This window comes from Ictalurus furcatus, chromosome 2 (genome assembly GCF_023375685.1).
Source record: "Ictalurus furcatus strain D&B chromosome 2, Billie_1.0, whole genome shotgun sequence".
Classification (NCBI taxonomy): Eukaryota; Metazoa; Chordata; class Actinopteri; order Siluriformes; family Ictaluridae; genus Ictalurus; species Ictalurus furcatus.
In genome coordinates, this window is record NC_071256.1 from 10181255 (window position 1) to 10199744 (window position 18490).

The 18490-nt window shown below is 41.8% G+C and overlaps 1 protein-coding gene across 2 annotated transcripts in view; it reads left to right on the forward strand.

Moving 5' to 3' along the window:
* Positions 1–18268, forward strand: part of nbas (NBAS subunit of NRZ tethering complex) — a 269126-nt gene extending 250858 nt beyond the window's left edge. For both annotated transcript variants that reach the window (XM_053647154.1, XM_053647162.1), the window contains exon 52: positions 16091–18268. In XM_053647154.1, coding sequence (XP_053503129.1) covers positions 16091–16357 — 267 coding nt within the window. In that variant the 3' untranslated portion in view covers positions 16358–18268. The remainder of the gene's footprint in view (positions 1–16090) is intronic.
* The last annotated feature ends 222 nt before the right edge of the window (positions 18269–18490 follow it).

Below are 18490 nucleotides of genomic sequence, written 5' to 3' on the forward strand. Positions count from 1 at the left end.
TACGTCGTGTGTCCATCATGTAAGAATGAGCTGTTACTATAGAAACGATAATGTGTTGGAGTAAGCACGTTAATAGTATAAAAGTATATCATTTTAATTACAGAAATCAACACCTTCAAGAATTCAGCAGGGTCGTGGTATTAAAAAAAAAAAAAACCACAGTTGGTTGGGAAGATTGATCATTTGTTTAACTAACTATCAAAAGCAGCCATCTTGCTACTAGCTGAATGACATGAAACAGATGCAATAATGGTGAGTGTAATCAATTATCTTTGCTAGGCAACAGAAGATGGAGTAACATGTTTACATTCCAAAATGCTTAGCTAAAATACATGGAAAACAATGTTACCTTGATGTTATTTGATTATATAATCTTCCTGGTCATACTTGCTAGTGCTAGCTTGTTCCACATATAGTACTGCTAATAATGTTCATGAATCCAGTCCATGATGAGTGAAAAAGAAACTTGATAGATATTTTTAGACTAGCTCTTGAAAGCTCCAGTGTGTTTGTCCAGGTCCATGTTTTGGTTGCCCAGGAACCTTTAATGTGCTCATCATTTAAACTGCAGCATTACCTATCCCCCCCCCCCCCCTCATCCCCCGTCACGGTGTCACGACTGACTCGTTAAATGATTCATTTTAAATGATTCATTCTGAGCTCCTCCTTTCCGAGAGCATACTCTTCTCTGATTGGTCAGATGTCCTAGTCTGTTGTGATTGGTCTAGCGCTGTCAGCACGTGTCGAAAAGGAAACGCCCACTAACGTATTGAGTTCCAGCAACGTCTGAAAAAATTTAAGGCGGACCAGAGGCAGGGCTTTTTGTTACAAACCTACGTAGGTTAGTACAGGAAGTAAAGTCTGGAATCACTAACGACTCGTTTCAGTTGTTCAGAATCGGTTCCTTCTTTTGGGAGTCAATAACTCCGTTTGTTTTTGAAACTTTGCAGACTTTTTACATTCACAAACAGCTCTATAACATTCTATATGAAAGGTAATATTTGAAAAACCATAATAGATGCACATTAACATGCCAGCATTGGACATTCTCCACGGCATGTGGTATCAGGTGGGAAAAATCAGCAGCTTGTTTTTCTTACTCGTTCTATCAAAACAGACATATTAGTCCACATGGTTGGATGCTTGACATTCTCAAAAGCAAGATCAGCAATGTGTCTGTACCAGGGTATCTGATGTTCACTCTTCCAGAGCCGCTCATAATGAGCTTGTGCCTTTTAGCCGCAACTTTGCCTTTCGAAATCTCAATAAACATGCTGCGTTATTTTCCCTGATAAGCTTATTTTTCATTACAGTCATTTCTTTTTTAATTAATGCAAGTAAATTAAAAAAAAAAAAAAAAAAAAACTCCTCAGTGATTACAAAATGTATTGTTATATTTCGAAGTACAAGGATGTCATTTTTGTTGCTGAGGATGATTTGTACGTGCATGGCGAAGCCGTATGCTTGAAGACTCGTGTATAACATGGTATTAGAAATGCCCGATGTGATGGGAAGAGGACAGAACACTCATAAAAAGTAAATTAGCTTCAGTCAAAAGTGATTAATGAGTCATAGTAGAATGAGATGAGCAGCCGATCAGTATGCTGTAGAGCACATGTGTATGTTGTCCCAGGAGATGAGATGAGAGCTGAGTGCTAACGATGAATGCGGAGGCAGCCAGAAACACCCTCATATGTCAACTTCATTTCCCCTCTGCAGTGGCGACGCTGTCTGTCCTGTCTCTCTCTCTCTCTCACGTTTGCTCTTTCTCTGGGTATGGGTCTGTGTAAAGATGACAGTCCTCATCTGTTTATACCGGGCCTACAACCCCCCCCCCCCCCCAGCTCTCTCTCTGTCTTTCTCACAGCTTTACTGGCCACTAGTGCAAAAACATCATTGCCATGACAAACCATTATTAAAGATTATAAGAAATGTCAGCTTTAATTACGTAAATATTCTGTCTGAACTCCAACATCATACAGGAGTCTGTGTCTATACACTCACCGTCCACTTTAATCACCGTCCACACTTGTACACTTGCTCATTCATGCAGATTTCTAATCAGCCAATCGTGTGGCAGCAGTGCATTTTGTAAAATCATACAGATGCAGGTCAAGCGCTTCAGTTAATGTTCACATCAAACATCAAAATGTGATCTCTGTAACTTTAACCGTGGCATGGTTGTTGGTGCTAGATGGGCTGGTTTGAGTATTTCAGAAACTGCTGATCTCCTGGGAATTTCACACACAGCAGTCTCAGTATGGTGAGACACTTCAGAGGAGAATGACCAGACTGATCTGTGCTGATGGGCCGAAGGCTACAGTGTCTCAAATAACAACACTTTGCAACTGTGATGAGTAGAAAAGCATGGAGAACGCCATCGAAATCACGTTTGCAGATGACACTGCAGCAATTGGTCCATTTGGTCACTGCTCAGTCGTATAAATTAGATAAATGCAAGTCGGTCTGGTTAAGCACGTCTGCCAGATTCCATGAATGTAAGTGTACTGCTGACCTCAAAGATCCAGACAACCACCCCTTTATCAATCTGCAATCTCAGAAGTGCCACAGGCCCATCACGTCCCAATCCAGTGGATATTTATCCACTCCAGCCCATAACAACTCCTTGCCTCTACCTCAAATAATTGTTTTGCATGCATTGCAGTTTGTGTGAACTGAGCACATCTTCATTGCACCGTCTCTTGTCTGGAGTCCTGTCTAATACTGGCACTGTCTGTCATTTTATTGTTCTGTTCTATTCTACCGTTATTCTACTCAGAAGTGGATGTTGACCATGTTTGTTTCTGAAGTACCACTGCTGTTTCTTCTCTCTCTGTCTCTCTCTCTCTCTCTCTCTCTCTCTCTCTCTCAAGAGACACACTTTTATCCATGTCTATGTGCAGGCGGTATGCACTGAGTAGTTGTAGTTGTATGTCCGTCACTGTGGCACGGTGGCTTTCTTACTTTTTCCTCTCTCTCTCTCTCTCTCTCTCTTTCTTTCTTTCTTTCTTTGTCTCTCACGCACCTCTGTGAAGACAGAAGAAACCCGATGTCCTTAGTCCTACAGGAACCATCTGTCAAAGATGAACAGGCTTGGAGGCAAATGCAGGGTTCAGTTTATTGAACCAACCAGGGCACACGAACCAAAAGGCCAAAGCAGTGATTAAAGCCAGAAGGCAGGCAGAGGGGCAAGCTGCGACTAGGCACAGGCAGAAACTACAAGAGTAGCAATGTCACTGGCAAGTGCAGGAGTGAGACTTTGTGAAGATGAGGTTATTTAAGGAGTGCGTGTGATCGTGAACACGTGCCTAGGGATGTGCTATTTGTGAGTGTTGTGATCGGTCATGTAATGTGGTTTGTAGCTCGCTGGCTGGGAATTGTGGGAAATGTAGTTTGTGATTTCAGCAGAGGAAGGTGGGAATGTAAACATGTCCAAATGAGGGAAGAATAGTGTTTGGCTGGCTAGTATAGCTCTAGAGACTATATCATCTAAACCAAGGTGCATTGAAACGGTTCTCATGGATATTCCCAACACTTTACTAGGACATTTTTATGTTTTAATTTATTATCATTTGTATCTTACAGCATGTAGCTGGTCTTAGTAAACAATCACTTGGACGAACACATAATTGCGAATTAGACAGTTAAGCGTTAACATGCTGTAAAGTTATTAGTCTCATTTAGTTGGATTGCAGTCTACCATTCAGGAATGCATTCACCTCACCTTGCCATAGAAACCATAACGAAACTTGTCTATCGTAGATGCAGTTTTTCCCCACCTGTATGCTGAATGTCCATCTCTCTTTTCCATATCTTGCCATCAGGCGGCTGTGGCTCAGGTGGTAGAGCGGTCCATTAATCGTAGGGTTGGTGGTTCGATGCCCGGCCCACATGACTCCACGTGCCGAAGTGTCCTTGGGCACGACACTGAACCCCGAGTTACTCCTGATGGCAAGTTAGCGTCTTGCATGGCAGCTCTGCTACCACTGATGGGTGAATGAGTTACAGTGTAAAGCGCTTTGGATAAAAGCACTATATAAGTGCAGACCATTTATCTCAATTCCCCAAACAGTGGACTGCTTCTGAGTGTGAACCAGCCAATCCTAACCACCTACTGCATGAATTATTACATTTACACTCAAAAAATGTTTTTTTTATGCATTTTTATTACTTGAATTAGTTCAAGTAATAACAATATATATAAATATTTTTGGAAAAAAAATGCTGATGTGCAATTGTGGAAAGTATCATATTGTCAAAAATAGCACAAAATGTATGAGATTGCATTCCATTTACTACATTTTCCGGATTATAAATTGCATAAGAGTTTTTTTGTGGGGGGGGGTTGCCACCTAGTCAGCATGTAAATGCTATATCTTCTAGAAAGGCATTGAAGTATGTGAATGCATTTACTCACTCAGAATACATACTGGAGGAAAATTAGATCCAAACATGTTTTTCATTGTTTCTCTTGAATTCTTAATCGTTCTCGTGAAATATAACATTTAGAAAATAAGGTGCAAACTGTCTAAAATTACAAAAAAAAAAAAAAATCATACTTTGAATGTGGAAAATGTTTTATATTCTCTTAGAGTCGCCTAATGTCTTTTTTTTTTTTTGCTACTGTATGTAGGCCTGTTTCAATTCATGAATGCACGTACCACAGTTCCATTATCGCACGTTGTTGCCATATGGCAACAGTTACATTTTACCATTTAACAGAATACTCCAAATATATAAACTTGTTTAAATGACAGAAATAAATGTTAAGTCATCTGAGATGGTGTTTAAATTTTTATCTTTTAAGTAGTTTTGCCTAAATAATGAAAACTGATCATATTTTGAGATTGCACCGATGATGTACCATGCCATATAATTGTGACATGGCGATTTTTTTGTTAAGAGGTGGCATTTAGCAGAAAACATGTAGAGGAGCTCCATGCAAGTCTTTTTCCTTGAGTTTCCTGAGCACATCCCCATGCGTGTGTTTGATCAGTCATTCAGTCAGTCAGTCAAGCAGCATGTTAGTAAGTAAGTAAAAATATGTTTTCCATGTAGACCAGCTCAGCAAAGGTGTCATCATTCATATGCATTTAGTATTCAGTAATAATGATACAGCACCAGTCTATTGATCTGCATTATCACTGCTTTATTTCAGCTTCCATCTTCCTGGCATCTGTCTGTTATGCTGATGTGGGCAATAAATACGGCCCTTCTAGCTGATGCTGTGCCTGATACAATTAGTCAGCCTGCTCAGATTTTCTATTTTGCTGTATATTTGGGCCAAGATATACGCGTCGTAACATCATCACAACGCGCATTCAGCTAAAGCCCGCCTCGAGTCGCGTTTGTCAAACGTGAGTACAGCTAAAAAGTCTTTTTTTACCAACAAATATCACTGTCAAAGACTGTGCAATTGCAATTTCGCCAATTCAAGTAGTTTTCTCCCAAAAAAAAAAACCCCACCAAAAAAGTTAAAAGATGAAAATCCGCAGCAAAATCGAGCATTTTTGGCCACAACAATCACAAAAAAAAATCCCGTACAGACTTTTAGAGGAACAGCTTTACCTCCGGCTTTTACAAAGCACTGACCTCGGATACTCTTTCCATAAATATTAAATAAACATCTCAGTACAGAAAGCTTTACTACCGCATTGTGTTCGCCACAAGAGACGGGAAAGTACATCTCGATGACTCACTCAGGAACATACACTCAATACACACTACATACACAATTCAAGACTTTCGTCTATGAAGGTCTCCCACTGTCTCCTTCTGTCTTCTTCCTCCTTCACGATCACTATAATCTTTGTCATTGTCAGTCTCACTGTCTCCCCGTCACTCTCTATCTCGCTATCCCTGTGTCCCTCTCGGTTTATCTATGTGCCTCGCTCTGTCAGTCTCTCTGTCTCTTGTACTCTGTGTCCGTCTCTGCTTGTTTTGATCGTGATTAGTCCTCTACCGTTCCTCTGTGTGGACGCCTGCATGCGTGTATATCAATATGCGTGCATGTGTTTTTCATTTTGCTCCTCCCTGCGCTTTCTCTCTCTCTCTCTCTCTCTCTCTCTCTCTCTTTTCCCGTTGCTCTGCTGCAGTTGTTTGCATTAATGAAATCACAGACCGGTACCCGGCCGCGACCAGGCCGAAAGAGCTTTATGATTTAATGATAAAAGAAAGGCGTGCATACATCATTTATGAGTCACCAAACGCTTTGTCACTGCAAATCTGCGCCGCACTGGAACCAAGCCGTTGCATCTGATGCATTTTTAATGGGCCCATTCCCGCATTACACACACACACACGCATACATATATCAGCAGATATTACTGATCATTAAGCGGATTTGTAAATAGGCGGCAGTAACGAGGCCAGCTGTTTTGTCGGCATGTGGGCGTGCGACAGAGGGAACCGGAAGGTACATATTTGTAAACTCAGACGCACCGCACTCTTACATGCATTCAAGCTTAGTGATGCTCGTAATAGACACTATCATGCTTGTGCATATGTATATACAAGCACTTTTTGACGTACACGCCTAAATCACCACGCAAGACCCCGAATCGTGGATCAGTGCGGGTCCCTTTTCTAACATAACTTCCTGGAATATTTCCTGTATGAAATAGCTTCACCACCAGGACCTACAATCATGCCGGAGCACCACGTTTCACATTCATGTGTAATTTGTCTGGATAAAGTTCATTGCTGAATGAATACACAATACACACAATATAAGCTAAGCAGCATTCAACCCTTTCTCAGCTGTCTGATCGGTTCCACTGCTGCTTCTCAGTAGTCACAGCTGTCCAAACGCCGACTTTTATACGTTATTGCGCTTTGTGATGTGCGTCACGCTGGCCCTCAGCGAACGGTGAAGGATGATGGATCAGCTCAGATGTTCACACACAAACTTTATCTTGCCTTATCAGGCAGAGTGGCAGACTGTGAAAGCAAGAGACAGATTACCTCCAACCGAGCACAGTACACAACGAAAGATCCTGCAAGTTTATAAATGTCCTTATCGCAGTTGCTCCTCTGAACCAAGGTCAAATCCTCCAGCTTGGGTTTAGTTCTGCAGGTCGTATACAGTTGTACACAGTGGACTTTGAATTCTACTTTTTGTCGTGTTGTGAAATGTCGTAGCCCTCCCACACAGTTTGTGTCTCTTTTTTTTAATTTTACTTAATAACACCAGTCGTCGGAGTGTGGTGGGAACACAAAAAGAGGAACGTCTCTAGGTGGAGTTCTTCAGCAGGTTCAAAGAAAACATCAGAACCTCTTGATGACTTGAGAGGATTCTAAAATTGTTTTTGGAGTTAAATCAGTGAATCACAGAGCTTGGGATCAGTCAGGCCACTGGTGATGATGATGATGGCGAGTATGTTGATGACTATGATGATGACACTGATTATGATGATGACAGCAATGGGTTGACGAGGATGACAAGGATGATGATGATGACGATGGTGATGATGAAAATTATGATGATGACAACAATGATGTTGAGGATGACAATGATGACGATGATGATGACACTGACGACAACAGCAATGGGATGACTACGATGGTGATGACATTTATGATAATTATGATGATGCAAATGATGGTGACGATGTGATAACGATTATGAGGATGACAACGATGATGAGGATGACAGTGATGATGATGGTGTGACGACGATGATGAGGATAATGACGATGATGAGGATGACGACAATGGTGATGATGATGACTGTGACGGTGTCGACGACGATGATGATGATGGCGACAACGATAGTGATGACTATGATGATGACAGATGATGATAACAGCAATGATGATGATGACTGCAATGGGATGATGACATTGATGACGATAACACCGATGACGATGACTGCTATGGGATGATGAGGATTTTGACACTGATGACGATAATAGCAATGACGATGACTGCAATGATGTCACCATGTTGCATGGTGATGTTGATGAAGACGACAATGATGATGATGACTGCAATGGGATGACGACGATAGTGATGATGATGACTGCAATGGGATGACGACGATAGTGATGATGACTATGACGATGATTATGAAAATTATGATGCCGTGATGATGATGATGATGATAATGGTGAGGCTGGCAACACTGATGGTAATGTTGAAGACGATGATGACGATGATGATGTGACGAAGATAATGACGATGACGAGGATGACAGTGATGTTGACGACGATGATGATGATGATGATGATGACTACAATGATGACAATTATGATGATGATGACACTGATGATAACGGCAATGACAACAATGACAGTGACTGCATTGGGATGATAAGGATGATGACATTGATGATGATGATGGTGATTACAATTATGTTGATGATGACGACAACGATGATGATGAGGATGACAGTGATGATGATGACTTCGATGATCCCGGTGATGATGACAACGATAACGATGACAATGATGATGACAATCACCCCATGACGACAATGATGTCAGTAACGATGACGATGACAGTGATGATGACAATGATGGCCGATGATGATGATGACGACGACGATGATGATGATGACAATGACGATGATGTGTATGTTTAAGGTGAGGTTATTTGTGGTAATGTTCATGCTTCTGAAGGTGCCTTAGATTTCATCTCATCATGTTCCTTCATATGCTGCCCTTCTCCGTTCCTTACATGAGAGTAGCAAAGTGATGAGAAGTTGTTCTGCTATCTGTATGCATTTTTCTTCAGTTCGCTCTATCTCTCGTTCGCTCTCTCTCTCACAAACACACACACACTCATTCTCATTCCGCTCTGGCAGCCTTGCTAGCCTGCACTCTCCCACTCATCTCGCTACTCATCTCTCATTTTTGTACTGCCTTTCGTATTGTAACAGCTCTGTGCTTCAACTGCACAGAAAAACACTGCCTGATAAAGCCATGTTGATTGTGTGTGTGTGTGTGTGCGTGTGTGTGCGCGTGAGTGTGTGCATATTCATTCTCACCATGCCGCAGCTAACATTTCTTTCACATTTAAATAAGGCAGGAAGCCTGATAATGTGGCTTGACCAGGGCTCAAAGGCAGGAATGATGTTCCTGTCTCTCATCTCTTTCTGGAATAAAGGTGACGGAGCAGAAATATCACTATAAAAAATGGAGGAATGGAAATTATCGGTCAAGCAAGACATCTTTTTATTATCACCACTCATTTTAGTTGTATAATGGCTATATATTCCACCCCCCCCCACCCCCTCTCTCTTTCTCTCTGACTGTAAAGCGAAGTGGTCTGTGTGCGTCGCCAATCTCTCTTCACAGTTCAGTAATCGACCTTTTAGCACCAACACTTCATGTTCTCCATAGCGCTCTCCATATTCACCATATTTCTCTGCTAGCTCTATCCATCACTATACTCTTATCTCATTTTTGTCTTAAAATGGTCTCATAGACTCATGCCGTCAATCTATAATGATTCAGGGTTTGCAAAATAAATAGGCAGACATTTCAGAAAAAAAACCCAACTAGTGTACTGTGCATTCAACACCTAATGATCACAGTTAAAAGCATGGAGAAAACACTTGTGGGGGGGGGAGTGTAAAAAAAAAACAAAGAAAAAAAAAACCCTGACTATTATTGATCATATTCGTAACTTCACTGCAGATTGACTCCTGGTTCTACATGTCAGTTTTGTGATTATTGGGGCAAAAATGCTTGTTTTTTTTGTTTTGTTTTTTTTAACAAATTTGCGATGCAGCTTGGGGAGATTTTCATCCATCTCCATCCATCCTCTATACCGCTTTATCCTTTTCAGGGTCAAGGGGAAACCTGGAGCCTAGCCCAGGGAGCATCAGGCACAAGGCGGGATACAACCTGGACAGGGTGCCAATCCATCACAGGGCACACTCACATACACATTCACACACCCATTCATACACTACGGACACTTTGGACATGCCAATCAGCCTACCATGCATGTCTTTGGACTGGGGGAGGAAACCGGAGCGCCCGGAGGAAACCCCCACAGCACGGGGAGAACATGCAAACTCCACACACACAGGGTCACGGTGGGAATCGAACCTCCGACCCTGGAGGTGTGAGGCGAACGTGCTAAACACTAAGCCACCGTGCGTTGGGGAGATTTTGTGGGGGGTTTTTTGTTTTGTTTTGTGTATTTTTTTTTTTTTTTTTTGCAGAAAACTACTTAACTTTGCATAATCGCAATTGCACAAAATTGTTTTGCACGGTCTTTCACAGTGATGTTTGTTGCTAAATGAGACCTTTTAGCTGGACGCATGTTCGACGCACGTAAATCGAAGGGAGCTTTGACTGAATGCACGTTGTGATGACGTCACATGACTCGTCTTGACCCAAATCTGCGGAAACTCTGCAGTAATTAATGCTCAGTTTCATGTGTACCTAATTTAAATGTCTGTTTGGTTCCCTGGGAGCTGGATCTTTTTTGGAATATGATCGTTTTAGTCTTTTTGAGGTTGACGGTCAGGGCCCAGGTCTGACAGTATTGCTGCAGCAGGTCCAGCTTCTGCTGTAGACCCTGAGCAGTGGGGGACAGCAGAACCAGGTCATCTGCATACAGCAGGAGTTTAATCACCGAGTCGTGTAGAGCGAGGCCAGGCGCTGAAGACCGCTCTAAAACAGAGGCCAGTTCGTTGATGTGTGTGTGTGTAATATATATAAATATATATGCGGTCATTTGGTAAAAATCCAATCTGACTTTGACTCAGGACGTTGTGCTCAGTAAGGAAGTTTAAAAATCTTGAGTTAAATACTACACATTATCTTCCCCAGATTTCTGTTCACACAATTGCCTCGGTAATTATAGGGTCAAATTTATCTCCGCTTTTATAGATTGGTGTTATTAGACCTCGGTTCCAGATTTCAGGGAAGAAATCCTTACGCTCAGAACCAAATTGAAGAGTGGCTAATTGAAATGTAGAGCTGGTGTGTTCAAGCATTTCATTTAGGATTCCATCAGGTGCTGATGCTTTCTTTGGTTAATGTTTTTTGTTTTTTTTTTTTTGTTTTTTTTTGTGAAGTTTTTGAATCGAGGAATCTAACGAGTTTTGGTTATCTTGAACGGTTATCTTTAATTCCAGTTCTTCAAGATTTCGGTTTGTTATTTTGGTCTGAATTTGTTTCGGGTTCTATATTTTTAAAACGTGTTTGGACGTGGTTGTCCAGATATCCCCGTCTTGAATTGCCAGTTCGTCATGCTTTCTTTCTTTTAGTTTGTTCCGGTTGTCCCAGAATTGATGCGTGTTGATCGACTCCTCGATTAGTGTCAGTTGTTACTGTGTGTATTGTGTTTTTTTTGGTTCGGAGTGTATTGTTTATATTGTTTGAGTGTTTCACAGTATAGGAGTCATATGTTTGGTCGTGTTTGGATCTTGATTTGTGGATGTTGTACAGCTTACTTGGCTGTGGGTGTGGTGTGGTTATTTTCTGTCTTTTTAATGAACACAGTAATTTGGCTGTGATCAGACAGAGGGGTTAGTGGTTTGACCGTGAATGTACTAAGAGAGAAAGCGTCTAAATCTGTTATCATGTATCTAGTACAGTACAATCTACTGTACTATTCCCAAGACGTGAGCAAAGTGTGCATCGTCCTAAAGAGTCCCCTCATATCCTGCCATTGACGATGTACAGACCCAGACTTCAACAGAGTTGCAGCAGGTCTTTGCCATTTTCTCTCTCTCTCTCTCTCTCTCTCCACTTTCTCTCTCTCTCTCTCTCTCTCTCTCTCCACTTTCTCACTTTCTCTCTCTCTGTCTCTCTCTTGCTCTGCTTTCTCACTTTCCCTCTCTCTCTCCCTCTGTCTCTCTCTCTCTCTCTCTCTCTTTCGCTCTGCTTTCTCACTTTCTCTCTCTCTCTTTTGCTCTGCTTTCTCACTTTCTCTCTCTCTCTCTCTCTCTTTCTCTTGCATCTTTTCTTTTTCTTCTTCTTTCTCTTTCTCCCTCACCTTCTCTTGCTCTTTCTCTAACCTTCTTGCACACACACAGCTGTTTCCCCCCCCCCCCAGTCTTAAGAAACTTGTTGAACCTCATTTTACGCAATGTCATGTTAGGAAAATTGAAATCAGACCATCATAAAGACATAAAAGCATGTTTCATGGATTATTTACATTCTTTTAAAATTTAAACTAGGCTCGGTATTAATTATTTACAAAGACAGTGCACACAGTAATCAGGTGCTGATGAGTGCTGGTGTTTATTTCCATGCCACGTTTTAATCCAGAAGCACAAACACACACACACACTCACTTCTGAAGGCTATTATATCTGCTGGCTTGTGTGAGCCTTTAATCAAATGCAGCAGGTCATTTATTGTGCGGTGTGCTGACCTCTCCACCGGCACTGCTGCTGTGCTGCTCTCTGTTTTTCAAAGCTACCACCTGCATTATTTATAAAAGGGGAAAAGAGAAGCAGGGCAGGTGTGTGTGTGTCCAAAGAAATGGACAAGGTCCCTCATGGATAGCCCAGGGCTATGACCTCATCGACAGAGGTTCAGGCAGGGTCATTTGTGTTACACATTGCTACCTTCATGCAGGAAAACAAACACACACACACACACGCGCGCACACACGTTGTGTGAAGTGGGATGGCTTCATTAATATTCACACCAGGTTTGATGTGTGTAGTTACCTTGGTAACACTTTCTCCTTATATAATGTATATATACATTCTGAAAGTTTATATATATACTTACATGTATACTGTTAATTATGTAAAGTTCTAGAATTTACTAAAGTTGTAAAGTGTGTGTGTGTGTGTGTGTGTGTGTGTGTGTGTGAGACATTGATTATTTTCCAATATCAACATCTCCTGATGTGTTTTACTCCTCTTACACCACAGCCATTTGCCAACGATTACAGTTTGTAATTTATGAAAGAACAACATGCCGTACTTTTTATCCGTTTATGGTTAGGTTGAATGCCGTCCACGAGACGAGTTCGTTCATGATTAGTCCACAGCACGAGACCGCATGAATGAGCTGTCGCTGTCGAAATTATAACGTTTTAGAACGAGCGCATGTGATTAGTGCGACAGCTGGAAGTACAGTCCGAGCCGCTGTTATAGAGAATTAATCAACAACTTCTGACCAATCAGAATCGAGATATATTACGTTTAAGTGTTTAGATCATTGGGGAAAATATTTGCATTTTTATTGCAGTGAAAAGCTTTAAAGAGGAGAGTTGGCGGGGGGGGGGTATGTGTGTGTACGTACGTTTGTGTGTGTACGTATGTGCGTGTACGTATTTGTGTGTGTGTGTATAAATTTGTTATGAAATGTGATCTGATCTTCATCCAAGTCAAGGGTATTGACAAATATAATGTGTCTAAAATAATAACACAAAATAAATTCTGATCCCTCATGTCTTTATTGAACACACTCATTCAACATTCAAAATGGCAGTGGAAAAAGTAAGTGAACCCTTAGAATTAATAACTGGTTGACCCCCCCCCCCGACAGCAATAACCTCAACCAGGCGCCTCCTGTAGCTGTGGATCAGACCTGCACATCGTTCAGGAGGAATTTTAGCCCATTCTTCCTGGCAGAACTGCTTTAGCTCAGTCATATTCTTTGGACGTCTCATGTGTATGGCTCTCTTCAAGTCATTCCATAGCATCTCTATTGGGTTGAGGTCTGGGCTCTGACTTGGCTACTCCAAAAGGCTGATTTTGTTTTTCTGAAGCCATTCTGTTGTGGACTTGCTCCGGTGTTTTGGGTCGTTCTCCTGTTGCATCACCCAACTTCTACACAGTTTCAGCTGACGTACAGACATTCTCACATTATCCTGAAGAATTGTCTGATATATTTGGGAATTCATCTTCCCTTCAGTGATTGCAAGCTGGCCAGGTCCTGATGCAGCAAAGCAGGCCCAAATCATGATGTTTCCTTTACCATCTACGGTTGGGATGATGTTTTCATGATGATATGCCGTGCCCTTTCTACGCCAGATGTAGTGCTGTGGGGTTTTTCCCCAAATAGTTCAATCTTAGTTTCATCAGTCCACAAAACATTTTGCCAATACCGCTGTGGAGTGTCAATGTGCTCTTTTGCAAACTTCAGGCGTGCAGCAATGTTCTTTTCAGTAAGCAGTGGCTTCCTTCGTGATGTCCTGCTGTAGATACCCTGCTTGTTCAATATTTTACGAATTGTAGACTCATGAACAGAGATGTTAGCCAGTTCCAATGATGCCTTCAAATCTTTGGCTGTCATTCGGGGTTCTTTCTTTACCTCATTGAGGAGTCTTTGTTGTGCTCTTGGTGTCATTTTGCCTGGGCGCCCACTTCTTGGTGGAGTAGCAACAGTCCCAAAGTGTCTCCATTTGTAGAATGTTTGCCTAACTGTAGACTGGTGAATTTCTAAAGTCTTTGAAATCACTTTGTAACCCTTGCCAGCTTTATGTAAATCAACAATTCTTGATCGTAGATCTTCTGAAAGCTCTTTTTGGCGATTCATGGCTCACACAAGCGTGTGCTTCGTGTGTGTGTGTGTGTGTGTGTGTGTGTGTGTGTGTGTGTGTGTGTATTTGTGTGTGTGTGTGTATTTGTGTGTGTGTGTGTATTTGTGTGTGTGTATGTATTAGTGTGTGTGTATGTATTTGTGTGTGTGGATGTATTTGTATGTGTGTGTTTGTATTTGTGTGTGTGTGTGGATGTATTTGTGTGTGTTTGTGTGTGTATGTATTTGTGTGTGTATGTATTTGTGTGTGTGTGTGTGTATGTATTTTTGTGTGTGTGTGTGTGTGTGTGTATGTATGTATTTGTGTGTGTGTGTATGTATGTATTTGTGTGTGTGTGTATGTGTGTGTGGATGTATTTGTGTGTGTGTGTGGATGTATTTGTGTGTGTGTGGATGTATTTGTGTGTGTGTGGATGTATTTGTGTGTGTGTGTGGATGTATTTGTGTGTGTGTGTGTGTGTGGATGTATTTGTGTGTGTGTGTGTGTGTGTGTGTGTGTGTGGATGTATTTGTGTGTGTGTGTGTGTGTGGATGTATTTGTGTGTGTGGATGTATTTGTGTGTGTGTGTGTGGATGTATTTGTCTGTGTGTGTCTGGATGTATTTGTGTGTGTGTGTGTGTGTGTGTGTGTGGATGTATTTGTGTGTGTGTGTGGATGTATTTGTGTGTGTGTGGATGTATTTGTGTGTGTGGATGCATTTGTGTGTGTGTGTGTGGATGTATTTTTGTGTGTGGTTGGTGGTTATTATAGCAGACTGGCGTCTGACACATGTTTAGCAGGATGTGTGAGTGTTCTGATGGCTGTGATAGTGTGTTGTCTGTATTTTCATAAAGCTGCCAATCAATAGCAGCAAAACACACACGCATACGTACACACACACACACACACACACACACACACACCATCACACGTACACAGAGAAAGCGGCTGTGAGACTGGCGGCACTTAAGTGGATATTGAAATTGATTTTTTTGCCCTGCCTTTGTTAATTTCTTTATGTTTGTTCCATTCCCCTTCTGTCTCCTCTGCTTCCCTCCTCCCTCTTTCACTCCCGCTGTCTACTTCCTTTTTCTTTTTTTAAATCTTTTTCATCTCCCTTCCTTTCTGTCTCCCTCTGTCTTTTCATCCCTCGTTCTCTCTGCTTCCCTCTACTCTTCCATCTTTTCCTCTTTTCCTTCTTTCTGGCTGTCTCCCTTTTCCTCTCTCCTCCCTGCTGCCCCTTGACACGTCCGACATTTCCTCTTCCTTCTGCTTCACTTCTATCCGTCCTCCCACTTTCTCTCTCCTTTCTTACTTTAATCCGTCTTTCCCTCATTTCCTCCTTCTTTCCTGGGTCCCTTTTTACACGTCATCCTTCCTTTCCTTCTTTTTTCTGTCCCTTTCGTCTGATTACTGTCATTACCTCTATTCATCTTTTCCTTCCCGTCACATACCTTTGTTTGTTCTTCCTTTTCGTTCTCCGTGCACTCTTTATCTCTTTTTTTTTTTTCATCCTTCTCTCCATTTCCCCATCTTTTCATTTCCTCTCCCCTCACCTATCTGTTCATCTCATTCCTTTTTGCTCTCTCGCTCTCCATTTACTTTCCCCTCTCTCTCTCTCTCTCTCTCTCTCTCTCTCTCTCTCCAGGTGAGTGAGGAGTGTTGTGACTCGGAGCTGTTGACTCTGTTGTTGGATGCGGGTGTGTTGGTGCAGTGTGTGAACTCGGCTCTGTATCCGCTGCTCGTCTCCCACATGCTGTCTCAGGGTTCGTGGGACGTAGACGCCGCCGCACGCCAGCTTCAGCAGGCCGGACACCATGCCCAGGCCGGCTCCCTGCTGCTCGCCCACCGCGGTGCCCACCCGGCCCTCACCACCTTCAACACCGCCCTCTCTGTCCTGCGCAAGTGGATCTAGTAAAAGTTTCTTCTTCTGCTTCTGCTTATTATTATTATTATTATTATTATTATTATTATTTATCAGAGGATAAAGAAGTTTGGAAAGGGGACGCATGAATTTTTTATTAGGATTAATAAGATTAAATGATACACAAATGAAAGATCTGTATTTAGAAACCAGCGATTAATTAAAGATGAAACGATCTTCTAAAGACTCCGCTGTGGCCATTAAAACTTTATCAAGGCCACAGATTTGCATTATTTACTGCTCAGAACTGAAGACATCTGAACTCTTAGAGATGCCGAGTGAGGAACCAGGGACGAGACGATCTATCTGTACATCTATCCATCTAGTTTCCTCTTTCTGTTCCTCTGTTTTCCTGCCGCTTTCTTTCCCCTTCCCTCCATTCATCCATTCTGTCACTTCTCTTTCATTTCATTCATTTCCTCTTATTCTGTTGGCGCTCTCTTCTCTTCCCCTTTTCCTTTCATGAATCCAGCTTTCCTTGATTGACCCCTTTTCCTGTTTCCTTTCATTCAAGTCTCCTTCTGTCTCTTGTTTCCTCCCTCTTTCATTCCGCGTCCTTCCGTTCTCCTTTCATTCCTAGTCGTCTTCCGTCCCTCACTTCTCTACCCTTTTCCTCTCCACTTCCTTCCATAGTTCCGCCTTTCCTTTTCCTCTGTCTCCGTTCGCTCGGCTCTCCTTCCTTTATTTGCTCCTTTTCCTCTGTCTGATTTTTAATTCCGTTCTCCTTCTGTCTCTCTTTTCCTCCCTTTTTCATTCTACTCCCTTTCAATTCTTCTATCCTTCCCAGTTTTCTTCCTTCCCTTCGGTCTCTCGCTTGTCTTCCCGTTTGTCTCGCCCCCTTCCTTTTACAAATCCTGTATTTTCGTTCTGTCCTTTTTCTGTCTCTCTTTTCCTTCCTGTTCTGTTCTACTTCCTTCCACTCTTCCATCATTCCCTTCTGTCTCCCTTCCTTCATCTCTTACTTCCTTCCCCCTATTTCTCACTCCTCCCTTCTGCTCTACCACTCTTCCATCCATCCAGTCATTCTCTCTCTCTCTCTCTCTCTCTCTCTCTCTCTCTCTCTCTCTCTCTCTCTTTCTTTTTGACACAGTTTGATGTGATGGTAATCACATTACTCGGGCTGTTTAACCACACTAACCCACTCTAATGCTCATTACAGGACACAGTTCTAATTGAAAACACGACCCACATGCCAAGCGTGTGCTTTTCTTTCAGTTCTATGTGTCATCTATTCATCCTCTTTTTTTTTTTTCTTCTTAATTACACTGTACACAGGTCACACGAGAGCCTCAGGCAGCTGCACGTTGCTGTATTGTCGAAGCCGACACACACACACACACACACACACACACACACACACACACACACACACACGTGTTGCGGAATTGACCAGTAGTGACGGATAGCGTTGGCTTCAGGTGTCTTTTTTGATTTATTAAAGGTTATCCAGTGTATCAGAGCTGTGTTCCAATCCAGACTGACCCACACACTGGGTTTGTGTGTTTCCCCTTTACAGACTGTAGCTCTGGATAATATATTAGCGAATAAAGAATTTAAAAAAATGAAATGTTGTTTTGACTGGTTTATTTCATCCTCTAGTAAAGAAGGTAGACAGAGTTATTAACCGAGAGGTTATGAGTTCAAATCCCAGATCTCAGGCCTGCCACAGAGGTACAGTCACCTTCACATGGTATAATACATCTGTTCAGTGAAAACATTTTTCAAAATGCACAGCTACCTGCTACCTAGCAGAGCAAAGAAAAAAAAATGACTATATGACCGTAGCATGTTGAGTGAAGGGCTCGAGGACAAAACAAATTTATTGTTGAAACGATATTTTATTGCAATCTGCAGAAATGTTTGGATTGTTGAGATAGCCGAGAGTATAAACTTCTTTTATACAACTGATTTGGATTGGAATTAAAAAGTGCAGCCAAGTTTATATCAAGATGTTGATAATGTTCTTACTACAACTGTCATTAACTGACATTTTTGCTCAAAATGAGCATCAAAATACAGGACTTTTTACGGATATGAAAAGAAAATATCAAACACATGAATATATAAAAAATTCATTTCATAAAAATGAAAACAGTGAAGTTGCGTGCTTCAACACTGTCCGTT